Source organism: Xiphias gladius, chromosome 1 (assembly GCF_016859285.1).
Source record: "Xiphias gladius isolate SHS-SW01 ecotype Sanya breed wild chromosome 1, ASM1685928v1, whole genome shotgun sequence".
Classification (NCBI taxonomy): Eukaryota; Metazoa; Chordata; class Actinopteri; order Istiophoriformes; family Xiphiidae; genus Xiphias; species Xiphias gladius.
In genome coordinates, this window is record NC_053400.1 from 30541854 (window position 1) to 30566626 (window position 24773).

At 42.1% G+C, this 24773-nt stretch overlaps 1 protein-coding gene across 1 annotated transcript in view; it reads right to left on the reverse strand.

The window, feature by feature from the left end:
- Window positions 1-24773, reverse strand: part of LOC120795795 (protein kinase C-binding protein NELL1-like) — a 240812-nt gene that overhangs the window by 198393 nt on the left and 17646 nt on the right. Inside the window, exon 3 of the mRNA XM_040137971.1 lies at window positions 8539-8689. Within this exon, the coding sequence (XP_039993905.1) occupies window positions 8539-8689 (151 nt within the window). The remainder of the gene's footprint in view (window positions 1-8538; window positions 8690-24773) is intronic.

Below are 24773 nucleotides of genomic sequence, written 5' to 3' on the forward strand. Positions count from 1 at the left end.
CTCCACACAAAATATAAACAACGAGCCTCATCACCATTTAAAGGCTGTCTTTTCATTTGCTGATCCTTTCAAAACCAGCATTTTACAAAGCCACTTTTTTTTTTTCCTAATGGCAACTGCATGGTTCTGATAGACCCCAAATTTGAGCATCCATTTAAAAAAAAAAAAAAAAATCTTAGCTATCGTTAGCAGAGGGAGACTGGTGTATGATAAAAATGTGTTCAAATTTGGTAAGACAGCTAAACTACGGTGTATGCCTTGTATGTATTTTCTGAACAAAAATAAACGGGAAAAGGAAATGAAAGCCCCCCATGACAGTGTGGTGCTCTCACAAAACTTACCCACTCTGTCCATAGTTTTCACAGAGACATTAGTTTCACGTAGAAATTAGTTTCAGTGAAACTGGACAAAGCAGAGCTAATCGAGCAGGCGTATTTTAAGGTCTAACGGCCGTTTTTCTCACGGCTGCAGACCATACATTGGATCAAAATGAGCTACCGGCAGTGATGACATAACTATTTTCATAATGTGGGACATAGGCAGAACAGTGCCAATGCTAATGCCTCCTTCCGTTTTTTCCCCCCCCCCACAGTATTACAGAAATGTGCTGAGACCGGGAGAGATGGTGATTGAAACTGCTGAGTAATAAACAAAGAGCCACAGTGGCAGGGCTGCAGGCTGCTTCCCCTTCGATGGAGATTGCGGGCTGTGGAGGGGTCTCAAGAGTGCGGTGAGAGCTTTGGGGAGAAGTTGTTGACGAGCGGTCTTCATCAAAATGCATTAGCGTCTTCTGTAAGAGACAAGTTTTGGAAACGAAGGGCTGCCCGAGAACGCTGGGTTGGCTGTATATCATTCTGACCTTTTTCTTCACCCCCGCTGTCATGCAGCTATTTTATGGAGGGCAGCTGACAGCCAATTATCTGCTCAGTAGGGAGGTCAACCTTCTGGAGCTTGTCCGTGGGATGGAAGGAGAAAGAGGTAAACCAGATACTATGAAGGAAAAATGCACCGAGGCCTTCAGTTACTGACCTGGAAAATGTGATCGGGATTGATTGAGAAGCACTGTGCTCCGGTCGTCACAGGAAGACCATCCTTGATGGGAGTCTCTGGATTTAGCAGATGTTTTCATCACGGAGGGTGATGGCAGATGGGTGTAACTTTCACAACTTAACCCAGCTTGCGGTATACGGATAAACGGAATGTGATGAGCAGGAGGAAATCGATTCTCATTTTCACAGTTTGGAGTGTTTTCGGTGTGACATTAGCAGCAAAGCATGGTGTGAGGCAGACCACCTCGGGTCCTTGGTGATGAGGTCCATCAAGGATGAGGGTGATGCCGTTCGGCTTCAACAGGTGATGGACAGGCCACGGGAGGCGGAAGCACTGGTTTACAGGGTGCAGAAGAGTAAAATAAAGCAAATCCACATGGGTGCTTCTCCCAAAAAATCCAAGACACAGCTCAGGAATAGCTTTCCATGCATTTGTTACCCTAAAATTGCTGATTTTGTAAGGACGGCAAGCTAACTTACTTAGGAAACCATGCCCCAGAGATGCATTTTCCCCTTTTAATGATCCTGAGACTTTGCTTCCCAGGAGAGACGGGGTTAAAACCCCAACCTTCTCGCAAAACCGTAGTAAAGCTAGCTAGTCTCTCGGTTGCTGCCATACTGCTGAAAAATTATAAGACACCACTCCTGCACGTTTATATTACTGCATTGTACTGATTAACAGGTGATCAACTGAATGTTGAAAAACTGAACCAGAGCAAATACTGTAATTGTCAGAGACTCTTTCCTTCCTCTATCCTCAATCACACACACGGGTACACAGAGAAACTGATGTAATGACAGAAAAAAATGTTGGTCATGATACACAATTTGTTGTTTTTTTTAGTTTGGTTATTTTTATGTAGCTCATTGCTATCATGTGAAAGAAATCACCTGAAAAAGGTCATTATATGGGTATAATGTACAACTAAAGGCTGTAGAAGTTTTGATATCAGGACAGTGCTGCCATTACTCAGTATCAAACTGAAAAATGGTCAGTGGTATTAGCCACCCCAGTGTTAAAAGACATGTTTGGGGTTTCTGATGTTTTTTTCTGCCAGAAAGCTGTTTCGTGCTTTTGCCTTTATGAGGAGGAGGAGGAGGAAGGCAGCTGAGAGGCTGGTGAATGTCTCTGGGGTCTGTAGACTGCTGGACAGGTGGAGATCTGGTGGAGATCTGTCTGTGGTGTCAGGGGGATCCTGTCATTCAAACATACACAGTGAAGGTTTCAGGGAAGTGTGGGCCAGGGTGAGTCTAAGATTGCCTCTTTGGTTTCTACGGAACAAGCAGAGCCTTTCGTCATGCTGCGAGAGTCATTTTGTTTTTTTCCTGCGGGCTTCATATCCCTCAGGGTTCTTTCCCTGTAGGCCTCTTCGGCAGATGTCGAGCTGCACGGCCCAATGATGTGTTTTGTTTTTTCGAGGGCTACCTCACAGAAATGTAGACAGTAACCGACTGTGCAAATGTTGGTGTCAAAACTATCTTTAACACGTAAGAGCCTCTGATATGCGGCCAAGTTCGGATGCCTTCGCAATCCTTCTGTAAACTGCATTTTCTTAATCAGCGAGGTTGTCCTGTCAAGCCTAATCCGCCAATTATTCCCCAAAGTTTATTTCTTATGAGGCACAGCTAACCAGTTACTGACATTTAACGCCTTTCTTAAAGCTCTGGTTATCAATTTGTTTTTCAAATTAGCAAGTTGGCAGGATAGTTCTGGTTTTACAGCACATCTACTGTATATTTCAATGTCAGCGCTCATTAACGCTGTTTCCAGCAGCAGCAAGGAGGTCTAACGCTACCTTCGCCGCACAAAACGGCAGACAGACACTCAGAAGACAGACACTAACTAGCTGGCAACGAAGGAGGAACATCTAGCAGCTAAAGAGCCAGATCATTTTTCTCAGGAGTTTGCAGAAACCAAGCCAGAGCTAAAAAGGAGACTGAAAATTAGACATTTATCTGGTGAACAGAAATTCGACTCCCAATGAATGAATCCTAGTTTTGCTCCATGTCTGGGGTTACTGGTGGTTTAATGGCCCATACCACGTGATGTCCACAGTTCCCATCACACCCCTTTCTTTCTCTCTCTCTCTCTCTCTCTCCCTGTTCCCTGTCTCTCCCTAGGTTGCCAAATAAAGGCAATATGCCAAAAACAAAAAAAAAATGTTTTAAATCTTAAAAAATGTGTTGCTCTGGGACCTTTGGATGCGTAAATAGACAGCTTTGCTAGAAACTTTGTAAGGTCATAATATGTCCGCTGTGGGTTTTTCACCTTCTTGTGGAGTTCTCCCGCCACTGAGATGAAAAGTAAACTAATAGAACTTCAATATACAGTGAAAAAAACATTCATAATCAAGTCTGCAGAGATGCTACTAAAAGACTGGCTTCCAGTACTGTTATCTGTCCTATTAACAAGGATGCAATTATATACAGCTTTGCCAAAAGGGTTGTCCCACACCAGCAAGAGTTACTGAGGAAAAACTAGAATAACTTGCAGAACAGAGAGTGTAATTCTGGCTAAGATGTGCAGATTTCTGCATTTTGGTCAGCCCGTCATTATTCACAGAAATTCATAGAAGGAATCATCCTTAGGCAGCATTTATACTGTACTGCATCGGTTTTTTTTGTAGAGAAAATACTTCTCTTTCTGAGGGGAGAGGGCACGGCTCATCCCTCACCCCTAGTCCACAGCGGCGGTTCAGGAGTTCGTGGTCGAAGCCAGCAGGTTTCCTGTCTCCAACATTCACACACAAATCCCATCTGATGGCAAAACAAATTTTGCAAAAATTCTGCAGATCAATTTTAACCATAAAATAAACAGACACAAACAGAGGGAGCAGCGATTCACCACGGCAGACCGGCATAGTACCACGCAGTTTCTCTTTCTCATTTTAAGAATTTTTCAGATCATCTGCCAAAGGCTGATAAACAAACCAAAAAACTGCCAAGTACAATTTTGGCACAGAATGATCGTTACGTTTTAGCAATATGTCACCCCACCTGTTTTTCAGGGCTATTATATAGAAAATGTTAGAATCAGATGTTGTGTGTCAGTTTATCAAATTAAAAGATTTCTTTTAACGGAGAATGATGGAATCCAAAACTACAAAACAGAGATCTGCCCATAACAGGAACACTTTGCTCGGCAGGACAGTAGAGATTATAGAGTGAGTGAAATCTTTAAATTCCCTCTGATATCCATCCAGGACTGTGACATACTGTACACGTTACCATGTGAAGGTCCTGGATCAGGGCTACATTTACATGTATTCATTTGCCAGATGCTTTTGTCCAAAAGCAATGCACAAAAGAAGTACAGCGCAAGCCAGGCTAGATATCACTGTGAGATAGGAATTTTAAAATATTCCATAAAGGTGGGTTCTGACTGTTAAGCTTACTGATTTAACTGCAAAAGACAGTTTTTTCTTGACATGTGGCTCCTGGATTGGTGAGAGTTACACCTGGATGACAATTTTCTACTAGGGTTCTTCTTGTGCTCGTATTCAACTAACTGTTGGTATAAAAAATAATTTCGCATGGCTGCAAATATTGAATGCATCGAACTTCGAACCCTGCTCACTCCCCAACATTCCCAAACTTTTACCACAAAGGTTAGTCCCACCACATGTCACCTTCAGTACAGCATGTTTCCTTAAAAGAGAAAAAACCTGTATGCGCTTACAAACTGAGGCAGGGAGGGAAGAGGCAGTTCTGGAGAGTGACAAAGGGCAGGCAGATGAACAGAGCAGCTGGAGGAGCTGGTTGAGCATCTTTGGTCTTTGAGGGCTCAGGTGGGAAGAGCAGTGGAGAGACTGGGCTTTGAGTTAGTTCATCACAGAGCCTCTTGCTGACAATGAGCGTTACTGGGACCGAGAAAACTGCTGGCTAGGCAGAAGTAGGCTCCTTTTGTTCTATTCAGCCTAGTGGAGCAGCAATAAACCTTCCATCCTATTCCCCAGTGCTGGGCACGAGCAGGAGAGAAAAAAAAAAAGCTTCTTCTGCTTTTGCAGCAGGAACAGAGAAACGCTTGCACTGAAGAGACGTTTTAGCTTTGAGGATGAGGAGAGCGGAGGACGAGAGGAGGGAGGAGAAGGATATTATCATAATGGGAGAGCAGAGCTGGCGTAGGGAGTGGGAGGGGGGGGAGGATGGTTTGATTGCGCTGTGAGAAAAAGGAAGTAAAGAAGGGACAGAGAGGGAATGTAGGATTGGATTTGGTCAAGTGGTAGAGCTACTTGTCCGTTAGCTGGCTGAATGGGAGGCCCGTGTTATAATGGGAAAGAATGGGCATCTGGCGAGGGCTCTAATAGGGCCTTCAGAGAGGATTCCGAGGTTCAGAGCAAATCTTCAGTAACAATGGAGCACAGGTCTGCACTGAGCCGGTCAAGGCTCTGTCCATCTCACCGATTTTAATTACGCTCACAGTGAGGCAGTCAGGCTCACACAACACCTCGCCACAAAATATCTGCAGCCTTCTGTGAAACCGAGCTAGTTTCGCGTCTGAATATCTCCTTTATCATTCTCGACAATTCGCAATATTTAAAGAAAAGGGAAAGGTCTCGAAAATCCAATAACTGACTTATGTTACACTTAAGGAAATACAGTACGTGTCAAAATATTCAGTCTGTATTCCACCTGAAAATGTTACATCAGTTCACTCAAATTACAAAAAAGAATGTTTATTTTTATCTTTTACCCCCAGGGGTGTGCGGCGATATAGGTGTTTATGTGCTGAGATTTTGAGGGACGCTCATTTGTAACATCTGCCACCTCAACAGAGAAGTTTCTTTCCAGAACCGGTATCCCATTACTCTGGATGATCCACAAATCTCACTGTAAACAGACAGAAAGCCACAAATCCTCCTGGGCAGGAGGTTATGGTGGACGGATGGGTCAACAAATCTGACTTTTGACCTGGAAGACAATTGCACAAATCCCACGGTCTGTACCAAAAGTAAACATTGGTTTCTTTTAACCACGACCACACTTGTTCTCTAAACTTAACCAAGCGATTTTGCGCCTAAATGTAACTAAACGCTAACCATAGTGGTGGAAGATCAGAAATCTTGAATCGTTTTTTTCACAGTTTTGGAACGCACTGACAAACACTGTCTTCTTGCGGATAGGAGACATTAGATCAGAATATGCGCATCTTGGTCATTTTTGAAGCCGGTGACAAATCAGGGATTTTGGTGTTTCAGTTGGAGGACCTGTTGCTCAAAATTTGGGTAAATAAAACCAGTGTGTGTATGGGTTACACACCAATGGGGGTATTGTTTTAATCTGGGGGACCCTTTCAAAGTCAACAGCCCTACCCAGCCACTTATTTCTGAACAACATAAATAGAATCATAGAATCAGTGTATCTGACAGCTGGGTGTGTTTTGGGCACGGCTGAGTGCCTTTAATGCAACATTTGCTTAGTCCGAGGACTCCTCCGCGCTACATATGCCGCATGGTGCATGCGATTGTGCCTGAAGGATTCGGGCCCGCTGTTGTTTCGCCAGCCCGCCGTGCGACAATTATGCCCGCAGGTAATGTGAGGAAGGAAAAGAGCGAGACTGACAGAGAGAGAGAGAGAGAGGGGGAACGAGAGAGAGGGAACTAAAAGGAAACTCTCGAGGTCACCTTAAAAAGCACAGCATGGGCCAACACGTCTCCTCAAGAGAGGATTAAAAAAAAAAAAAAATTAGTGCACAGGTATGCACAGACACACCAGTCAAGAAAGAGGTGTTCAGATTGTTAAATTACAGTATGTAAAAGTAGCAATACCACAAAGAAGAAATACTCAATAATAGGTTAACGGTCCTGCATTCAAAACTTCATCAGCAAAATGTATTCAAAAGTGTGAAAAGTTAAAGTACTCATGATGCAAAACAGTCCAACTGTACAATTATAATCTTGGCTTATTATTGCTGATGCATTAACATGTAAGCAGAATTTTAATGTGGTAGCTGGTAAGGGTGGAAACAAACTCTTCTATACTCTTGGGTAGTTTAAAAAAGTATAAGCACATCATAGTTTTTGTACAGAAAGGTCTGTATTATATGTTATTAATTGCTTACAGTATAAAGTCTTTAGCAATAAAATGTTGTATTTCTGGCTGTTTGAGCTGAAATGTTTTAATTATACTTTGTCACGAAGTCGCTTCATTGTTATAGCTACTCTTATGAAGTACTTCAGCTTTTTAATCACTGAGACAAAAGGTATGTCATGCTAAGTTGAAGCTAAAGTATATCAGTCCTGTCTACGAAAAAAGACGTTTCTATACAACTAAATTCCAACAGCAAATACATTTTCGTAGGAGATGTATTTGCAACCGGATCAAATTTTCTATTAACACAAAGAGGATGTGTAGTTAATCTAAAGCTAAAAAAAAAAAAAAAAATTCGGCCCTTCATTCATTGAAAAAATATGTTGCCTTCTGAACAAAACCCCTAATCTAACGTAACACAACACAAAACGTATTTATTTTACCCATTTAGTTGAATGGAAAACATAATTTCTAGGAGACAGGGTTTAGTACCTCTGTCAAATCTGCAGCTATTTTTCAGGGCTTTGTGACTGCTTGTTTTGTTTACTACATTTTGGAGGAGCAGCTTTCTCTCCGCAGCTCTCTCGGTTGTGCGGAGCTCTAATTCGCTCTCCTTCCTTGTGTGTGATTTCGCCTTTGTCTTGACTCCCAGCAAACGCATGCGGCATACACACTCCCTCAGAAGCTCACTTTGACTGCATGTGTTACAGAACTGAAAGCTTTTACCTTCCGAGGAGTGGAGGGAAAAAAAAAAAAAATCAATGTTGCCTGCCCTTTAAAAACAGTTCAGTCGTACGCTTCCTCTGGGGGGGCGGGGAGTGAGTTTGCTGCTGTGACTTGCTGAGGTCCTACAACCATCTCATTCTGCAGCAACGTTAAGTCAATTGCAACATGTTCAACAACAACAAGGCTCCTTAAAAAAAAGCCAAGAAGAGATTACAAAATGTTCTAATTATTACCCAGAGAAAGAAAAAGATGTCTACTCTTTTTTTGTTCTCTGGCAGCTTAATGGCGGCACAGATACAAGGCCATATGTTCTACTTATCAGTGCAACAGCCACAGTCGGAGATGCTGTGTGTCTGCTTATGCAGCAATCTACGATAGGACATATCACTATCAGGATGCTTGCAATGGCTTAGCACTTCGCACTCATCTTGCAGATGCAGTACATGGAAGGTTATCTTTTTTGCCCCGAGCATACAGGAGGAAACGCCGCATTACTCCACCCTCCGACTTGCTCTCCCATCACCCGTTGACTTGCACCGGCAGCGGCGTAAATCTCACGCCGATCTTCATTTTACTACACTACATCGACAGCAGGGCTGCAAACAGCTATGAACAAGATGACAATTCATTTCCGGGTTTAATTTAAAAACGAGAGAGCTCAGTAATCCGTGGAGGTAAAGTTGTGCTGAAAAGGAGCTGCAGGCCAAAATCAAGAGGATTTCAGATGGATTACCTGTGTTCTGACTCGTGGATGGAGAATATGACTCCTGACGTGGAGGACTTCTGCTGGATGGAGGCCAAGAAGGTAAACTCACTTTTACTCCTGAACAGCTGCACCACTTTCTCTGTGATGTGTGCCGGGGCGTGAACTGCTCTCCCAACATCTGAAGGAACAAAATAAGATGGGGAAAAAAAACCATGAGCCTGTGTAAACTCTTTACAGGAGGCGATTTGCTGTCGAACCCTATGTGATATCGTGGGATGGCCTATAAACAGCACTAAGCTTTTCACGTGTCATTTAACGGCGCTTGCTCCTGTGTGTCACTTAGAGCCGTTTTGGTTAGGGCTCGGTCTAGGGGTTAGTCAGCAGAGGAAAGACGTGGCGTGAAATGACACGCGAAAAAGCAACAGATGGTTGGTGATAACATGCGAAATGACTCAACAAAATCTGAGTGTTATTCATACGCCATTTGGCCATACCAGGCGGGTCTGCTCCCTCTGTGTGCACTTGCCAAAAGTGCGAGCAAACGTTTTAGTAAAATTAGTTAATCACACGTTGAAACACAGAACACCTTCACACGTCTCATCGCACGGTTCTGCCAGTTCTGGCTGGCGGTTTGTGCTCGAAAGAAAAATCTGTCCATGCCAACAAACTTCATACGCCAGGCACCAATCTAGTGCGTGTAAATTGATGCTTAGACAGTAGATTTTGTGTAACTGTGTGTTTGTGTACGCTAAAAATGACTTTGTGTCCTCTTTAGGACAGAGAGATATGTTAAAATCATCAGAAGTACTGATTTCACCGGACAAAGCTCTCGCAGACTGTTTTGTTTGCCTTTAAAGGATAATTTCAGTGTATTACAATTTCAGTGTTGGTCGGTTTGGTCCATATTTCTATCCGCTATGACAACTTTGTACTCAAAGTAATTAGTAAGATATGGACAACTTCAACATTGCCAAAACATGTCCGAAAGAAAATAATTAAAAAAAAAAAAAAAAAACTGCCAGAAAATGTGACGACAGTTTAGCTAGTGCCAAGACAATAAAATACATATTAGATCATTTGTCTTAGAAAAAAAGCCACGTGTTAGTATAAAAAGACGTGTGGCTTTGTCTGTTTTAAGACGTTTCGTATTACAGCTAGCCTAAGACGAGTTCTAATATTGATTTCTTCCTTTTCACAGAGACTGTTTTTCATTCAGGTCAACATGCAATGAAAAGAAACTTACAGGCTTAAAAGACAGTTATTGTCCAGTGACGGTGGAAAAAAATATCAATGTTTTCAAGGACACCCCAATACCTGACAACTTAGAACAGATAATCAGAGTTTGTTTCTTCAGAAAACATTGCTTGTAAATGCAGTGCAGTTAGTTTTTCCCCTTCATTTTTTTTTAAATAAAATACCATCGATTTTCACAAACAGTAAAGGCAACTTAAGGCTCGGTGTGATTAGATGTTTTCATATTTCTAGCAAGTTACAAATCAGTAGAAGTTGACTTCAGAGTGTTTGAAAATTATTGAAACCAGTGGCTGCCGTGGAGGTAAGAGAACACGGTACGCTATGGATAATTGTCTGCAGCAATTAAGTATACTCAGCTGTTTTTATGGCCGGTCGGTGGGTCCACCACTTTAATCCAGACTAAAATCTTTCAACAACTATTGGATAGACTGCCATAAAATTTTATACAGACATTCGTCGTCTCCAGAAGATGAATCCCATTGACTTTGGTGATCCCCCTTTGGTGCCCTCCTCTAGGGCCTCCATGAGTTTGAGTGTTGTGATTGAAATGTCTCAACAACTAGTGGATTATAGGAGGTATTGCCATGAAATTTGGTACAGACATTCATCCATCTATCACCTCCATCAGGTCAAAAAATATATACTTTTTTTTTTTTTAAGTGTTCTTTTTGACCAAATACCTGCAAAAGTATGACACTTCCATCAGCTTCTGATGTACTTTGTTTTAATTTCTGAAAAGCAGATGATAGCATGCTAACACACTAAAGTGGGACGGAGACCACAGTAAACATTATACCCACTAAACATAAGTTTGCAAACATGGTGAAGTTAGCATTTAGCTCAAAGCACCGCTGTCTCTACAGTGAGTACAACCTTACAGCATTGGCTTTATACTGTTAGTCATGTTTCCTGAGGCCCACGTCCACCACCAAACCTGAATCCCAGCAAACATGGGGAACGTAGAGGATAATAAAAATGAGTATATTTTCGCATAAAACGTAACACACACAAACAAAAGTCATAAGCTGAAGAGCAAGTATGTATAAAGTAAGCATGTTTTTTGCTCCCTCAGACAGACAACACAACTTTGCTGTCTCTAGGATTTGCTAATGAATATACAGCAGTACTCACAAGTCTAGGAAAATAAGCATTAAGCGTTTATGTGAACACACATGTAGGAGAAACTCACAGCAACAGTCAGCATGTGTCTGAGCCACCAGAGCTGAGTACAGACCCGAACAAGGCGCTCCTGTGGTTCCACTCTCCGAGCGGTACATGGCAGACAGTCCAAAGAAGCGGAGCCTGTGGCTGTTTCAGCGCAGGGCTTTTAAATCTCCCCAGGGTGACAGCGGCCTGACTGCCCTCACACTCAGCCTCCCCACTGCCATAGCCCAGTCAATGGAGTGCCACTTCCCCCAGCTTCCCGGGGGGTTGCTGGGGGAAGCTGACCAGAGTCTGTCATTAGATCACTACTTCAAATCTGCAGAGATACGGTCCTCTTTTTAATGACGTGAAGATAACGTGAGATTTCAAGTGGGGTTTTTTGTTTTTGTTTTTTTAAAATATACCATAACCTCACCAACAAGCAAAAAAAAAAAAAAATCAAAATTTTTAAAAAAAAAAAAAAAAGGAGTTGTGTTTCGCCTCAAGGTCAAAAAATTGTTTCCACATCATTAATTCAATCCCATTTAAACTGCAGCTGTCGGCCCTTGTGTAAGTGCTTATTACAGTCAAGTTCACACTCTTCGCAGCTTTGATCGATACCAACAAATTGTAGCAATGAGTCCCGCTCAGAACATGGAGCAAACAAAAGCAAAGTAGACTCGTTCAAGCATACGAGCCTGACTGGAAATGAGAATGGGAGTTGAATTTTATCTGCAGTTAGTAACCGCACAACTCAGACCCCCAACTCACTCATGCAATTTAGAGGCGGAGTGTGTAAGCCAGGTTATTTTCTGTAGCTACAATTTACAGGTGTTCCCTGAACCCCTCACATGCAGGCTATCGGTAGATGCTAGCTAGGCGGCTGCACACAAAGAAGCCTCTGGTCCCCAATCAGTGCACGCAACTCAGACAGGTGCGTGGCCAAAAATTAATTATTTTGAAAAGATTGAAATAAGGGGTTTCAATATAAGATTTATGTAAGTGGAAACCGAGGGATTTTATCTACCTGGGCGGGCCGCCCCCGTTGAGCCAAAATATGGGAAACGCTATAGTGCCAAGGCTGGAGGATCCATGATTCAACTGGCTGAGATGCTGAGAATAAACACCAGAATTTCTCTTTTATTTTAAGTACATATGCTAGCAACATTAAAATGCAACAAGTCCTCCTGCCTTAACAACCAAAAAGGTCGTTTTTCGTTGACTTCCACAATGACTGATGTGAGCATTTTCTGATCTGGTGTCCCTATTCGCAGGACAGCATGCCCAATAAGTCCTTGCACCTAAATGACAAAAAAAAATACTTTAGGTTGTTTGTCACTGCGTTCCAGAAATTACCAGTTTATGTGTGTGTTTTCTGATCTGCCACCTCCATGGTTAACCCCTGAACAACTTCAGGGAACTGTAAGAACTCGGTGAAAGTTAAGGAAAGTGGTCAGGTCACCACCAGACTCCTATGCCAAAGTTGGACACTTTATGAACCCAACCATCCATTGTGATCTCCTCCTCCTCCTGAAAATTTCCGTGACATTATAATCATCACACTGCTCCAGGTTTTGCTTATGGGAGAGGAAAGTCATGAGGCACATGACCACTAGACGTCACTTTTTGGGGAAAACAGAGGTTGGGTTGTTTTAAGCAAACGACCAGTGCTGTGTTTTTTTTGTTTTGACAACAGTCTCATTGAATTTATTTTTTTTTGGGCTGAAACATACAACGCAATCCCATAGTCATGTTTAAATCGAGAAAGAAAAGGTGTCACTTTGAACAAGCGAGCTAAGGTTAAATGCAAATGAAGATCAATGGCTGGATGCTGATATATATGTTAAATGTATATACAGAGCAAATAATACAAAAGTACTGACAGCACTGTAAACACGGCAGCATGTCCTGTTACTTGTTCATAGCGTACATGAAAGAATTTGCGCTGCTGTATATTTTTCTAACAATGTAGGACCTTAAAAGGACACCAGTTCCAAATGTAAAGACAATATACAGACGATAAGTCTTGAGTGTTGTATTTATCTTGCCTACTTTGTACCTGAAGATTGGTCCAATTCTTCAAATAAGCCAACCCTGTCTCCTAAAAATTACGTTTCGATACAAACGTGCGTTTTGTGCGAAAACATAATTGCAATTGGATTACGTTTTCTATTACTATAATTAGGATATGTTGTTAAGTTACGAATTGGCCGTGTCGCAAATACATATGTATAGAACATATCAGTAAAATGTTCGATTTATTTGTTTTCTGCTTTTTAATGGTTATGTATATAGACTCTCAAAGCACTTGGTTATGGTTAGGGAAAGATCCTGGTCTGGTGTAATACAGAAAAAAGTTCACAGTGACTTCGGACACAATATGTTCATACACATTTAACCAAAACCACGATCTTTCCCTAACCTTAACCAAAGCGCTTTTGTTGCCTAAACCTAACCACGGGCGCCACTACTGATGCCAACCCCCCGATCTCTGGCTTAACGGTCGTGCACACTGTACACTCGGCATCCACCCCAACCAACCCCATGGAGACCCTGCTGGTGTTAATAAATGCAGCACTTCACTCATTCAAAAAAAACGTTGCCCCTGAACATTATTCAGCCGGTGATTACGTTTCTTACGAGGCGTACATGTATTTGCTGTTGCAGTTTAGGTTTATAGAAATGTAATTTCTTGGAGACAAGGCTGAGTAAGCAAATACATGCAACAACATGTTTCTTTTCAACTCTGAGGGAAAAATAAAAAACCTAATTGAATATCTAAGAAAAATCAAGACCAGTTGCCTTGGGAAAAAAAAGTGTAATAATCTCATACAAAATGGGTTTGATAAGATTATTTTCTTGGAAAAGACGTTAAGATTTCAGATATTATGACTTCCTTGACTTCTATATCTTTGTAGTGTAAGGGGCCAGCTCTTCTGAGTGGGCCAGTGTCATTACATCTGATTTGTTGGATGGTTTTCAATTTGACACTGAAAATTACAGTGTTGAAAATTATAGTTTACATTCTGGAATCGAATTCAAGTTTTTTTTTTTAAATAATCTTCCAATAAATACTTTTACTTTTGAAAATCTGTTGTACTTTGTCAACATAATTTGGATTAACTGCAGTCATCTTAACATGTAGATGTCCTGTAACAAGAATAAACGTTAACAGATGCTGTTTGACAAAGGGGCTTGTAGACACAAACTTTACAGAGCCAAAGCTGACACGCACGCACGCATGCACCATACCAAGATGATAGTTAATCAAAAGTCTGTCTGTTTGCTTACAATTTCTGCTGCACTTACAATGTAATCGGCCAGTGAAAACAAAATTTACACTCGTCAAACAAAAGACTATAATTACCACCCCGTGGTGGTATGCCACCGACAAGCAGTGAAGTTGCAGTTTACATCCATGTCTGTCCAGACTCATATGTACTGAAGACTTTTAAGGAATTTGATACAAAAGTTATTAAGTGTATTTTATCACAATTAGGAAATTAATTCTTGAGTTATGGCCCAAAACGTGTTTTGTGAGGTCACAGTGACCTTGACCCTTGACCGTCAAAGTCTAATGAGTTCATCCTTGAGTCAAACGTTTGTGCCAAATTTGAAGAAATTCCCTCGAGGTGTTCCTGAGACATCATTAGAGTGGGAAGGACGCAAGGACTTCGGGACGTACGGACGGATGTATGTACAGACAGACAATTTGAAAACATAATGCTTCCGGCCACAGCTGCTGCTGGCAAGCGGGCGTAAAAACAAACTGATCACACCCCGACAGTCCACTAATGATGATGGATCGCAGGAACGATGGGAGCAGAATTAAAGCAGTGCACCCTAACAGTTGCCACTGTACGGCAATCTCAAGCTCTCAGACATAAACAAACCCATTTACAGTGACAGGAGGAAACAGGTAGAGCGAGAAGGTTTGTCTCCCAGCAGACAAGACGAAGCTTAGTGCATCAGGGCAGCAGCCGTCTCTGCACCCCCCCACACACACACACACACTCTCAATTTCACAGCTCATCACTTTAATCAGGAGCCTGGCGGGTCTCCCCCAGCTCGGCTAAGTCTTACAGATGGCTTCTTCAACTGGCAGTGAGGAAGAGGAGCTCAGCCCGGGTCCGGAGAGACTTCACTCAAAGGCGCGGCCAGTCCAGTCTGTGTGGACGTCTGTCTGGCCTGATATGGAAAACCCATGTCACAGTGTCACAGCCAAATAAGCACATTACTGTACTATGCTCAAGTTTTTGCCAAGGGCACAACGTAAATCAGAGCAGAGTTTTCTAGGAGACCAGCGTCCAGCGGGCCAGCAGCTGGTAGGAACATTTCTGTGAGCTCACTAGCAGGAACATTACTGTACACAGCCACCTGCCGGTTTGTGTGTTTGTGTGGGCAGTGCTTGAATTTATATTGAGTGCTATATTACCTGGCTGTTAATAGGGTTGAGTGGTATCAGAATAATCCGAATTGTGCTATGGTCAAAAAGGAAAATTAAACACGTTTTCATAGAAACATAAATAAATCTTGATTTACAGGGCTGCAAACTGGCCGTCTTTCAGAGAAAATTTGCAGTTTTAAATGAAAAAAAAAAAATGGCACCCTTGTGATGGTGTAGATTTGAAGAGGGTTTTTTTGTTGGTGGAGAGACAACTTCAGCTCTGAAAGAGGTGCAATGTGAAGCACCACTTTCTAGGTGGTGCATACAAATCACTTCTAAAGGGCATTGCAACCAACAGCCCATGATGCGAGTGTAAACACACTTGCCTATTGTTGCCTATGTTAAATCCCGAACACACACGGCATCTTGAGTGAAGTTAATCCCAAAAAATAAACAAAACCCAAAAAAAAAAACTCATCAAATTTACCTCACGTCGTCTGGATTGACACATCTCAGCCCTTGTACCATAACTAATGCTTCTGTTTACACACACACACACACACACACACACACACACACGGCTAAGTAGCTAAGCTCAGTTTTTGTCGCATACAACCCTTAAGCAGGTACAACAAGCACTTGAAATCTTACAGGTACAGGTGTAAAGACAGAAAATGATTAGGGCTTCAACTCACAGTCATCGTTTAATTGATCCTTTATCCCTCAGTTTCGCAGAGCCCAAGGTTACACCTTCACATAATTTGTTTTGTCCAACCCAAAGTTTAAAACCCCAAAACATTGAATTTACAATTATATAAAAACACATCATCTTTTTCATACCACTTGAGTTTGCAGGCCTAGAACTCATGACAAAGTTTGAACCATTAATACCAATAACCTCTGAATCAGTACACCTTCAGTTTACAGACTGAAATTAATCTGGACAAAAGGAGATGATACATGCACGTACGCTGATGTACAAACACACACTGTACTCAGGCATAAGATCAAAGAGCATCCTGGTGCACCGTAGTGCTAGCCTGGCTATCTCTGTTGGACCGTAGTCATATGATTGCAGTCCCAACAGCAACACATTCGCCGCCACTGGCAGCTGCTCAGAAGCGGCTGGGCTCCGGCTACAACGAGGAACGACATTAAAAAAGGTACGAGAAGAGAGGAATAACACATCAAAGTTTCCCGGCTTCCGTTGCGGCCAATTAAACTAAACCCACAAAGTCTGGAGAGACTGCTTTCCACTGACCGTCAGAGCTCTGTGATTCCTTCCTCAGGGAAGATGCTGCTAACAGAACCCAGATTTTCCATCATCCATCCATCAGACCACCCACCTACCCAGCGGGTGGGATTCTTTCTTTGGCTCATCTTAATAATAATGCAGACAGACAATGAAGTAGTTTTAAGACATGGACTTCCAGAATGCTGATTGAATCGCTCTAGTTTGAATCTGTGAATCACCAATCGTAGCAAAACTTCAAACATACAGTAACGTCAGAACAGAGTTACAAGGCACTGTACGTGTCAAAAATGATGACAACACATAAAATCAGGGAATTCAAAGCACAAAAAAGAAGCAAGCTGTAATACAATAAAAGATTATATGAAAGGAAATAAACATATAATACATATAACGTATATTAGAAATGAAGAAATAAAAACTAGGGCTCATACATTAATGAAAGGCTTAATAAAGATGTTTAAGTAGTGATTTAAAATTTGTTACTAAATCGACATGCCGCACTACCAGAGCAAAGATACAGTCAGAAGAACTTTGCCTTAGCATTTGATCTAAAGATCCTGAATCTAATTCTAAAATTAAACTAGAATGGCTCAGCAGAGCGCATACGTCCCACCAAGGCCAAATATGGACGAAAATGTCAAAAAATGCCCTGTCTAACCAACGTAAAAGAAAGTTTGGTGCAAATCTGTTCAGTACTTTTTAAGTCGTCCTGCTGAATATATATATAAACAACCAAGAAAACCGACATGGGGGAAAACATAACCTCCTTGGCAGAGGTAACGATTATTGTTATCTATTACAGGTGGCTGAGACGGGTCATTTGAGGTTGAAAGTCGGCACACACTCGGGATGTGTGTTCTGTGTTGGCATAGGGGGTTCCTTCTTGGTTACACGAGTCCACACTTGACAGTTACTTAGGGTGCAACTAAAGCGATGCCAAGTCTTTCGTTATCGGTTTGAATTTTTCTTTCTACTGCGTTAGATACACATGTTCTCCCCTACGGGGACCTGAGCTGGCTAAGGTCAGTGCCAGGAAATCACGGCATTTATGATTTATCTTTTAAAAAAAAGAAAAGAAAAAAAAAAGAAGGAGATCTTTGATTTTATAAGAATAGAAAAACAACGCATCCTGAGAAGAATATGAGAACTTATATCCTCACAGATCAGCTTTGGTGGCTCATGCAGGGCAGCAGTTGCTTTCATGCACCCTTACTTGGCAACTCAGTAAGAAAATATGAACAAACAATATTGAATTGTACGCCAGTTGCTTCTTAATTTCCATAGCATGTTACAACCTTTTATTGTCATTTTTCTTTCTCTCTCTCTCTCTTTCTGATCCTGCATGAAGCCAGTCATCTTTTATTTCCCCACTTCCAGGCCTCCAGTCATCTAGTACATCCACACATGAAGCTTGCCAGCCAGTCATCCATCCAGTACACAGCAGACTTTCCCTGAGGAGCTAGCCTGCTTTCGGCTGCTCAAGGCGGGTCTGCAGTGGAGAGTAAATAGCAGAGATACTGGACTGCAGAACAAGGGCTGGGCTGTAACTGAAGATAAAGGACTAGGGCATGACTGGAAATGGAACACAAACACAAATGTTTGGGACAGACACTATATTTCATCAGCAACCACTGGTGCACTTCACACTGATTACAGCTGAAGCAGAGATGTTGCAAATTCAGTGTACAGTCTTCGATCAAAAGCAAAATGCAAAGAACAAACAAACAAAGAAATCCGGGAGCAGAGACGCTAACAGAAGTCACCAAATAAATAACTGAGCAGGGCAGGTTGTGGCAAGTGATACAGTTACAGCAAAAAGGTATGTCAAATAAGGTTTAGAACCTGGCAAAAGCCACAGAAAGTGAGAAGTGTTGGTAGAAAAAACAAAGGAGAGTCTGATGCACGTGAAAGAGACAGTGAGTGCATGTCAAGCAGCCTACAAACACAGCCAAGCTCTCAGCAAGCCTCTCTTAAGTTGACTTGGCTTGTATTTGAAGAACTCCTCAGCTGCTGAAAAATTCATAACTCTGAATTGATAAAACATTGATGACTCAGTTCAAGTTCTCCTTCCCCTTGCGAGCGGATAATCTGAATGAAAACATTAAAAGCCCTGTAAATTCTATCTGGTAAGTTATGTGGTGTGATGTATCTAATGACACAGGCCACAGACAACGTCCTGAGAGGACGAATTCACCTCGTGGGGCCTCCGCCAGACCTGAGAGCCGCCAGAGGGAGCGCAGTTTGATTACAGTAAATAAGGACGAAGCCATCCATCTGTGGGGGAGTCATCGCCTGTCACCGAAACAACAACAATGCAGAGCCCTGATGCGGAGTCCAGCCAGATATCGGTTGGGGTAATGAACTTCCCCCTTCATTTCCTCCAGGGCTGCCGGCATTAGCATGTGCTCCTATCGCAGACCAAACACACGCGCGGTGAGGCGCCGAAACCCAGCGCTGAACTGTTTGCAGAGTTAAACTTTGTGTGTGTGCGCACGCAGTATGTGTGTGTGGTATGAAATGAGATTAGCGCCATGAAAGATGATGAATTTGAATTTGTCATGTTAATATTGAGCGGCTGAATTGAACAAAAACAAAATTAAGATGGACAACGGAAAAATACAATTCATTTAAAGTCAAAATTATGATTGTATTTAAAAGGGAGGTTCAACATTTTGAGAAATACATGCATTTGCTTTCTTTTCGACCATTGGTCATGGGAGGAATTATTGTGTATATGAGCCTGGAAACAGGGAAAAACAGCTTTCCTGGATCTGTCCGGAGTGAAAGAATAAGCCTACAAAGAACTCTGTTTCACTTTAGTTATACATGAAAAGAAAAAGTAAAAATGGCAATTCGTGGTTTTAGGGGGAGTTACATATTGGAAATATTTCTTTGAGTCACTGTGTGCAGCATCCCAGAGGCTTGACATCACAGAGAGGCTGCCAGGAGTGGTACTGTACAGAGACTGAAACCTGAGCACTGACTACAGCTGCCAACCCACGCTATAGCCAGAAAGGCTGTATTGATGTGCCAGGCTGTCCGTCAAGAAATAACTCCAATATGCACAGTAATTCCCCCTAAAAACTAAACAAGGTGCATTTTTAGATTTCCTGCGCAAATACAGACTTTGATGATGCTTTACCGGACACGTAGACTTCAGCGAGACGTTCATTGGTTACATACAGCTTGTCATGTATGTTGTCAAGGAACAGTAAACAGTAGATTTTAGCGCTAGCCTGTTTTGTGGTTCATCTGCCTACTAGGGGCAGAATGACTCACAGGGACACAGGCCACACAAGGTTCTTTTCTTTTTTGTTTTTTTTGTTTTTTGGCTTGCATGTGAGCAAACAGCTGCCTGTTTACTTTGTGCCTTGGAGCGTTATTTGTCAGCCTAATGTCTGTAAGTCCAATATTCGCTCTCCTTTAAGCTAGGATTTGGTTTCCACCAACTCCTGAGAAAACTCTGGCTCTTCAGCTGCCAGATGTTTCCCTCTCTCTCTGAGCAGGTAGCGTACACTCAACTTGTATACTAGAAATGGCTTTTTATGGTTCCATGTGACAGGGTCGTTGAGGGCTGAGAGACTGAACCCGAATGGATCACTTCCGCTGAGGAAGGGGCGACACGTCCCCCCTGAGTGTTCAAAATCCTAATTTTGTCCCCCCTCACTTTTAGTGTTCCAGGCCCTCTTACTTTCCCGCCGCCGCAGCTGAGATGAGAGAAGATCTGAGATGATAAAAACTTTCATGCACGTGCCTGAGTCGCCTTTGAAGAACAGTTTAGGATTTAGAAATTTTCTGCGCCAACTTTCCCCTCTCAGGCGACATACAGGCTGCCCTAACTCGTTGGTGAAGGCTTCTGGGGCTGTATGTCACCACCTGAGAGGAACACCTCTAGACACTACTCAGGGCTGAATATTAAAAAAAAGGTACAGCCAACTCAGTTCATACTTTTTTTTTTGGATATTCTCCCAAAAAGACAGTAGAACTGAACGTCAGTCAAAGACAAGACTGCAAAGCATAGTGCTCTTTGTAGGAGAGATGCAAATACAACTTTATAAAGTATGAGGTATCTATAAAGGAAACTGACCATGATTTAGGATTAGAGCTTCAACAATAGAGGTTTAACATTTGTTACACTGCCAGGCATAATAACCAATTTTATCCTATTTTAATCACTTGATTCAGTGTCGTTATCGAAAGTAACACTTAATGGAGTTTAGCAATTACAGTCATATTCTTTTATTCATATTCTTTTATTCCGTGGGCACTAATCTCTTTCCATATTGTGAGGATTTGTGTGTTTTTGTTAACAACTCTCTAGGCTGAGATCCTACCCATAATCTGCTCCACCCCCCACAGCTCGACACAATCCTCCTCGGCTGTGGGCAGGTTTTAACACCACAGCTGGCACTCTGTGCTTCAAACCACTCACACGCTGCACACATACAGCAAGAATCCACACACACACACACACACACATAAAGAACACAAACCTGCACAGGGGAAATACGTTGAATTGAGATGTGAGCTAATTTAGTGGAGCACTGAGTGCTTTGGAGGTGCTGTATCGGTAACTGTCAGGCCTCCAGCAGGCCCACTGCTGGGAGTCGGGCTCACTCTGAGGGACCACGCAACTACACAGCCGGGGCCCCTGTAGAGATCCAGGAGAACTTGAACACAAAGCTCCCCCCATCGAAACTCAGCCAAGCTTAATTACCTCCTCACTCTCCTCGTACCGCTCCACCTGACAAACAGGCGATCGGCTGGATCCGAGAATGGGACAGCACCAGCCAGCAGACTAACCAGCCAGCCTCTAGACTGTCATCGGTACTGCTTACACAGCTATCTATCTCAATTAGCCATGCTCTGCATACTTGAAAAATATGATGTCGGGATAAGGATGGGATAACAGCGTCCCTTAGTACTGTCCCCTCTGTATTTGTGATAAATCATCCTGAGAGCTCTCCACTACCATCTTGTTAAATGTCGAATAAAGCAACAAAACGGTAAATAACCTCATCATCACGCAGTCATATTTATGGCAGAGTCCTTAATCATTTTCTCACAGCCACAAGCTGACAGTCGCAGCAACACTGTTTACCTCTGCATGAGCACTGCTGCATTTCTTCATCCTTTGAAAGAGAGAGAGAGAAGTGAGGAAAAAAAAACACCAAAAAAAAAAAAAAATACGATGGCATTGGAGCAAACAAGTGGTGCAACGTGGGCAGCATGCAGAGCAGGGCTGGGAGATACGATCAAGACAGGGCATACGGGGAGGAGAGAGACAGAGAGATTACATAGCCAAAGGTCACCCAAGGGCACCGCGCTTCTCTCCCAGAAAACATCTCTGTCACAGCCCAGTGGCACCACAGCAAATACCTGTAACAATCATAGGCAACATGCTCCATACGCGTGTTTGCATGTTTGCCATTAAACCCATTGCTCGGGAGCTGCGACGAGATTCATTATCCGTAACCCTCCTCTGTACTTTATGGGAGCTGTAAATACTGAAAATTCCTCCTTTACGGTATTTCCGTCCGGCAGCTGCTTCACAGTAAAGAAAACAAATCTGATGTGGAAAGAATATGAATAATATGAAGCAGCGGGTGCTGCTGGAAGGCTGTCACTGTGGAGCAGGTGCAGTCACAGGATTTAGTCAGGAGCGTTTGAGTAGCGCTAAATGCTACCCTGTTAATTGATTCAAAAAAAAGTTTGAATTCTTAAGTTTTTCTTACCAGAGCAGAATAGGACACTGTTCAGCAAATATCCCCACACACATTTATTCTGAAAAACATACACTGCACATAAATCATAGAATATCTAGCAACAGAAAGACATGTAGCGACTATGCCATACAGCTATAAAAAGGAGGGAAAACCAAAAACACTCAAGGGGTTCGTGTTACTGTGGATTGGGCTGCAACAAACAGTTATTTAGGTTAATATGTTTTTATTAAATCCTTGATAAATTGATGAATCATTTTGTCTATAATATGTGTGAAACTAGAGGAAAGAAAGCCCGTCACAAATTCTAAATTCAAGGATGACCACTTCAAATGTCTTTTGTCCAACTAACTGCCTTAAACCCAAAGTTTTCAGTTATTTAAAACGCAGAAAAGCAGAAAATCTTCACAACTGTGAAGCTGGAACCATTTTTAGAAAAAAATTACCAAAATAGTTGCTAAATAATTCTGTCAATCAACTAACTGATTCATAAATTAATTGTTTCAGCTTTAACTGTTGAGCTAGTTTGACAATTACAGATGAGTGAAATGCACTATGACTGCCTCTATTGATGGTATTACGAATGCCGAGCAAGACATTTTGACGTGCGAGAAGACGCAAACATAGGATGACATTTGGGTACAGGAAAAGGTCAAGAGACAAGTTAAGAGTCAATTAACACTGTTATATCGGATATGTAGAATTATTCCCTTGTTTATTGGTGTTATTTCATTACACTATTTTGATGCACTTGCCATGCTAAAAATACATTTTTCCAGGGTTCAATTTGCAACATGCATAAGCGTTCAACACAGAGAAACTCAACGCTAAGCTCTTATTTTTTTTAAACTCATCTCATATGGCCGTACGAGCAGGAAATGTGTCACTAATTTTCTCCATATCATGCAGCCCTAACAGCATCTGTCTCAGTATCTGAAACCATTACAGTCCTTCCGGTGATCAAGCACACTAGTACTTCTCTTAAAAAAAAAAAAAAAAAAAGTAAAGACATGGCAAGACAAACAACACAAACAGTTCCAACTCTCTCTTATCGGAGCAAATGGGGCATCCATTTACACGGAGGCAACGCTGAAAGGAGGCAACTCATCAAATACAGACAACTGAAAATGCAAACTAGGTGCTGCGTGTGGAGCAATATCTGTGTGTGTGTACTCTCAACACGTGTCAGCGACAGATTATTCACAGGGGGCTCCGTTTGGAGAGGAAGCTACCGAGTTTTAGTGACTTCGGCTGTGTTGGGGTTGATTATGAATTCAGAAACGATGAATTATTAAAACAAATGGCGCTCCAGATGTTTCCCCTGTCTTCATGACAAACGCTATCCTCTCAGGCATGGAGACGCGGGCTGAGCATAACATGAGCTTGAAAAATCTCCGTGGCCTTCCTCCCGCTTGCGTGCGAGAGAGCGTGAGGCGGTGTTGGGTGCAGTTTCCATTCTCTGGAGGTACTGTCACTGTGATACATGAGCAGCCCTCAGTCACTTGGCACTGTAAAGTTAAAGCTTTAGTGTTAATAAACTGATGGTATGAGGCTGACAGGTACTACATATCCCGTTCATGGTAAAGTTATATTGCTGTACTTTTAATGATTTAAGTCACTTACTGAGCACAGAAATCAAACATTTATATGTTTCAGCTTTTCAAATGTCACGATTCTGTTGCTCAGTCTTCTTTATTTTATTTGATTTCATTTTACAAAGTTTTCTACCTCTTCATCTTGTTTCTTTTAACTTGCGACTTGTAACGTAAATTTTCCCCCGGAGAAAAAAAAAATCTCATCTTATATCAATGAAAATGAACTAACTCTGGGCTTTGGACCGTTGTTTGGATGAATCAACTGGAAAATGTCGCAGTGTGATGGGCATTTTCACTATTTTCTGACATTTGGTAATAATTGTTCCTTGCAGCTCGACTCTTCTCCACTGTAGCTGAGTAGGTGGGTCACTATCATGGGGGTGTAATTATATTTACAAGTGAGCATCAACATGTATTCGATGTCCACAAGTATGGGGACGATACATTTCTACGCCTAGATCTTGACGGGAGAAACCACTCGTTTGTGATATGTTTTGTTTAATTTATTTAACGTAAATTATTTGGACAGATGGGAAATAGTCAAATGGCTCATCCACGGTATTTTTCAATGAGATGAAACGTAAGCTAACATAATTAGGGCCAGTGGTGCCCTTCTGGGCAGGAAGAAACCAGGGCTCTTGGAGGAACCTCCTGGTAAAACAAGAATATCCTAACTCCACAGAAAGAACCCAGCCAGGACGTTTTTCCAAGATTATAAATTCTGCAGATATTATTTTGCTTCTTTGTTGGAGAGGATTTGCATTGCAAAATGCCAACCAAGCTATAGATGCTATAGTATAAAAACAAAATCTCTTCTTGTAAATCTCGCAATAATCACATCCAGTCAAATGAGGCACCAGACATTTTCCTGCTTGTGTTTTTACCTTACAAGTCAAACAAAAATA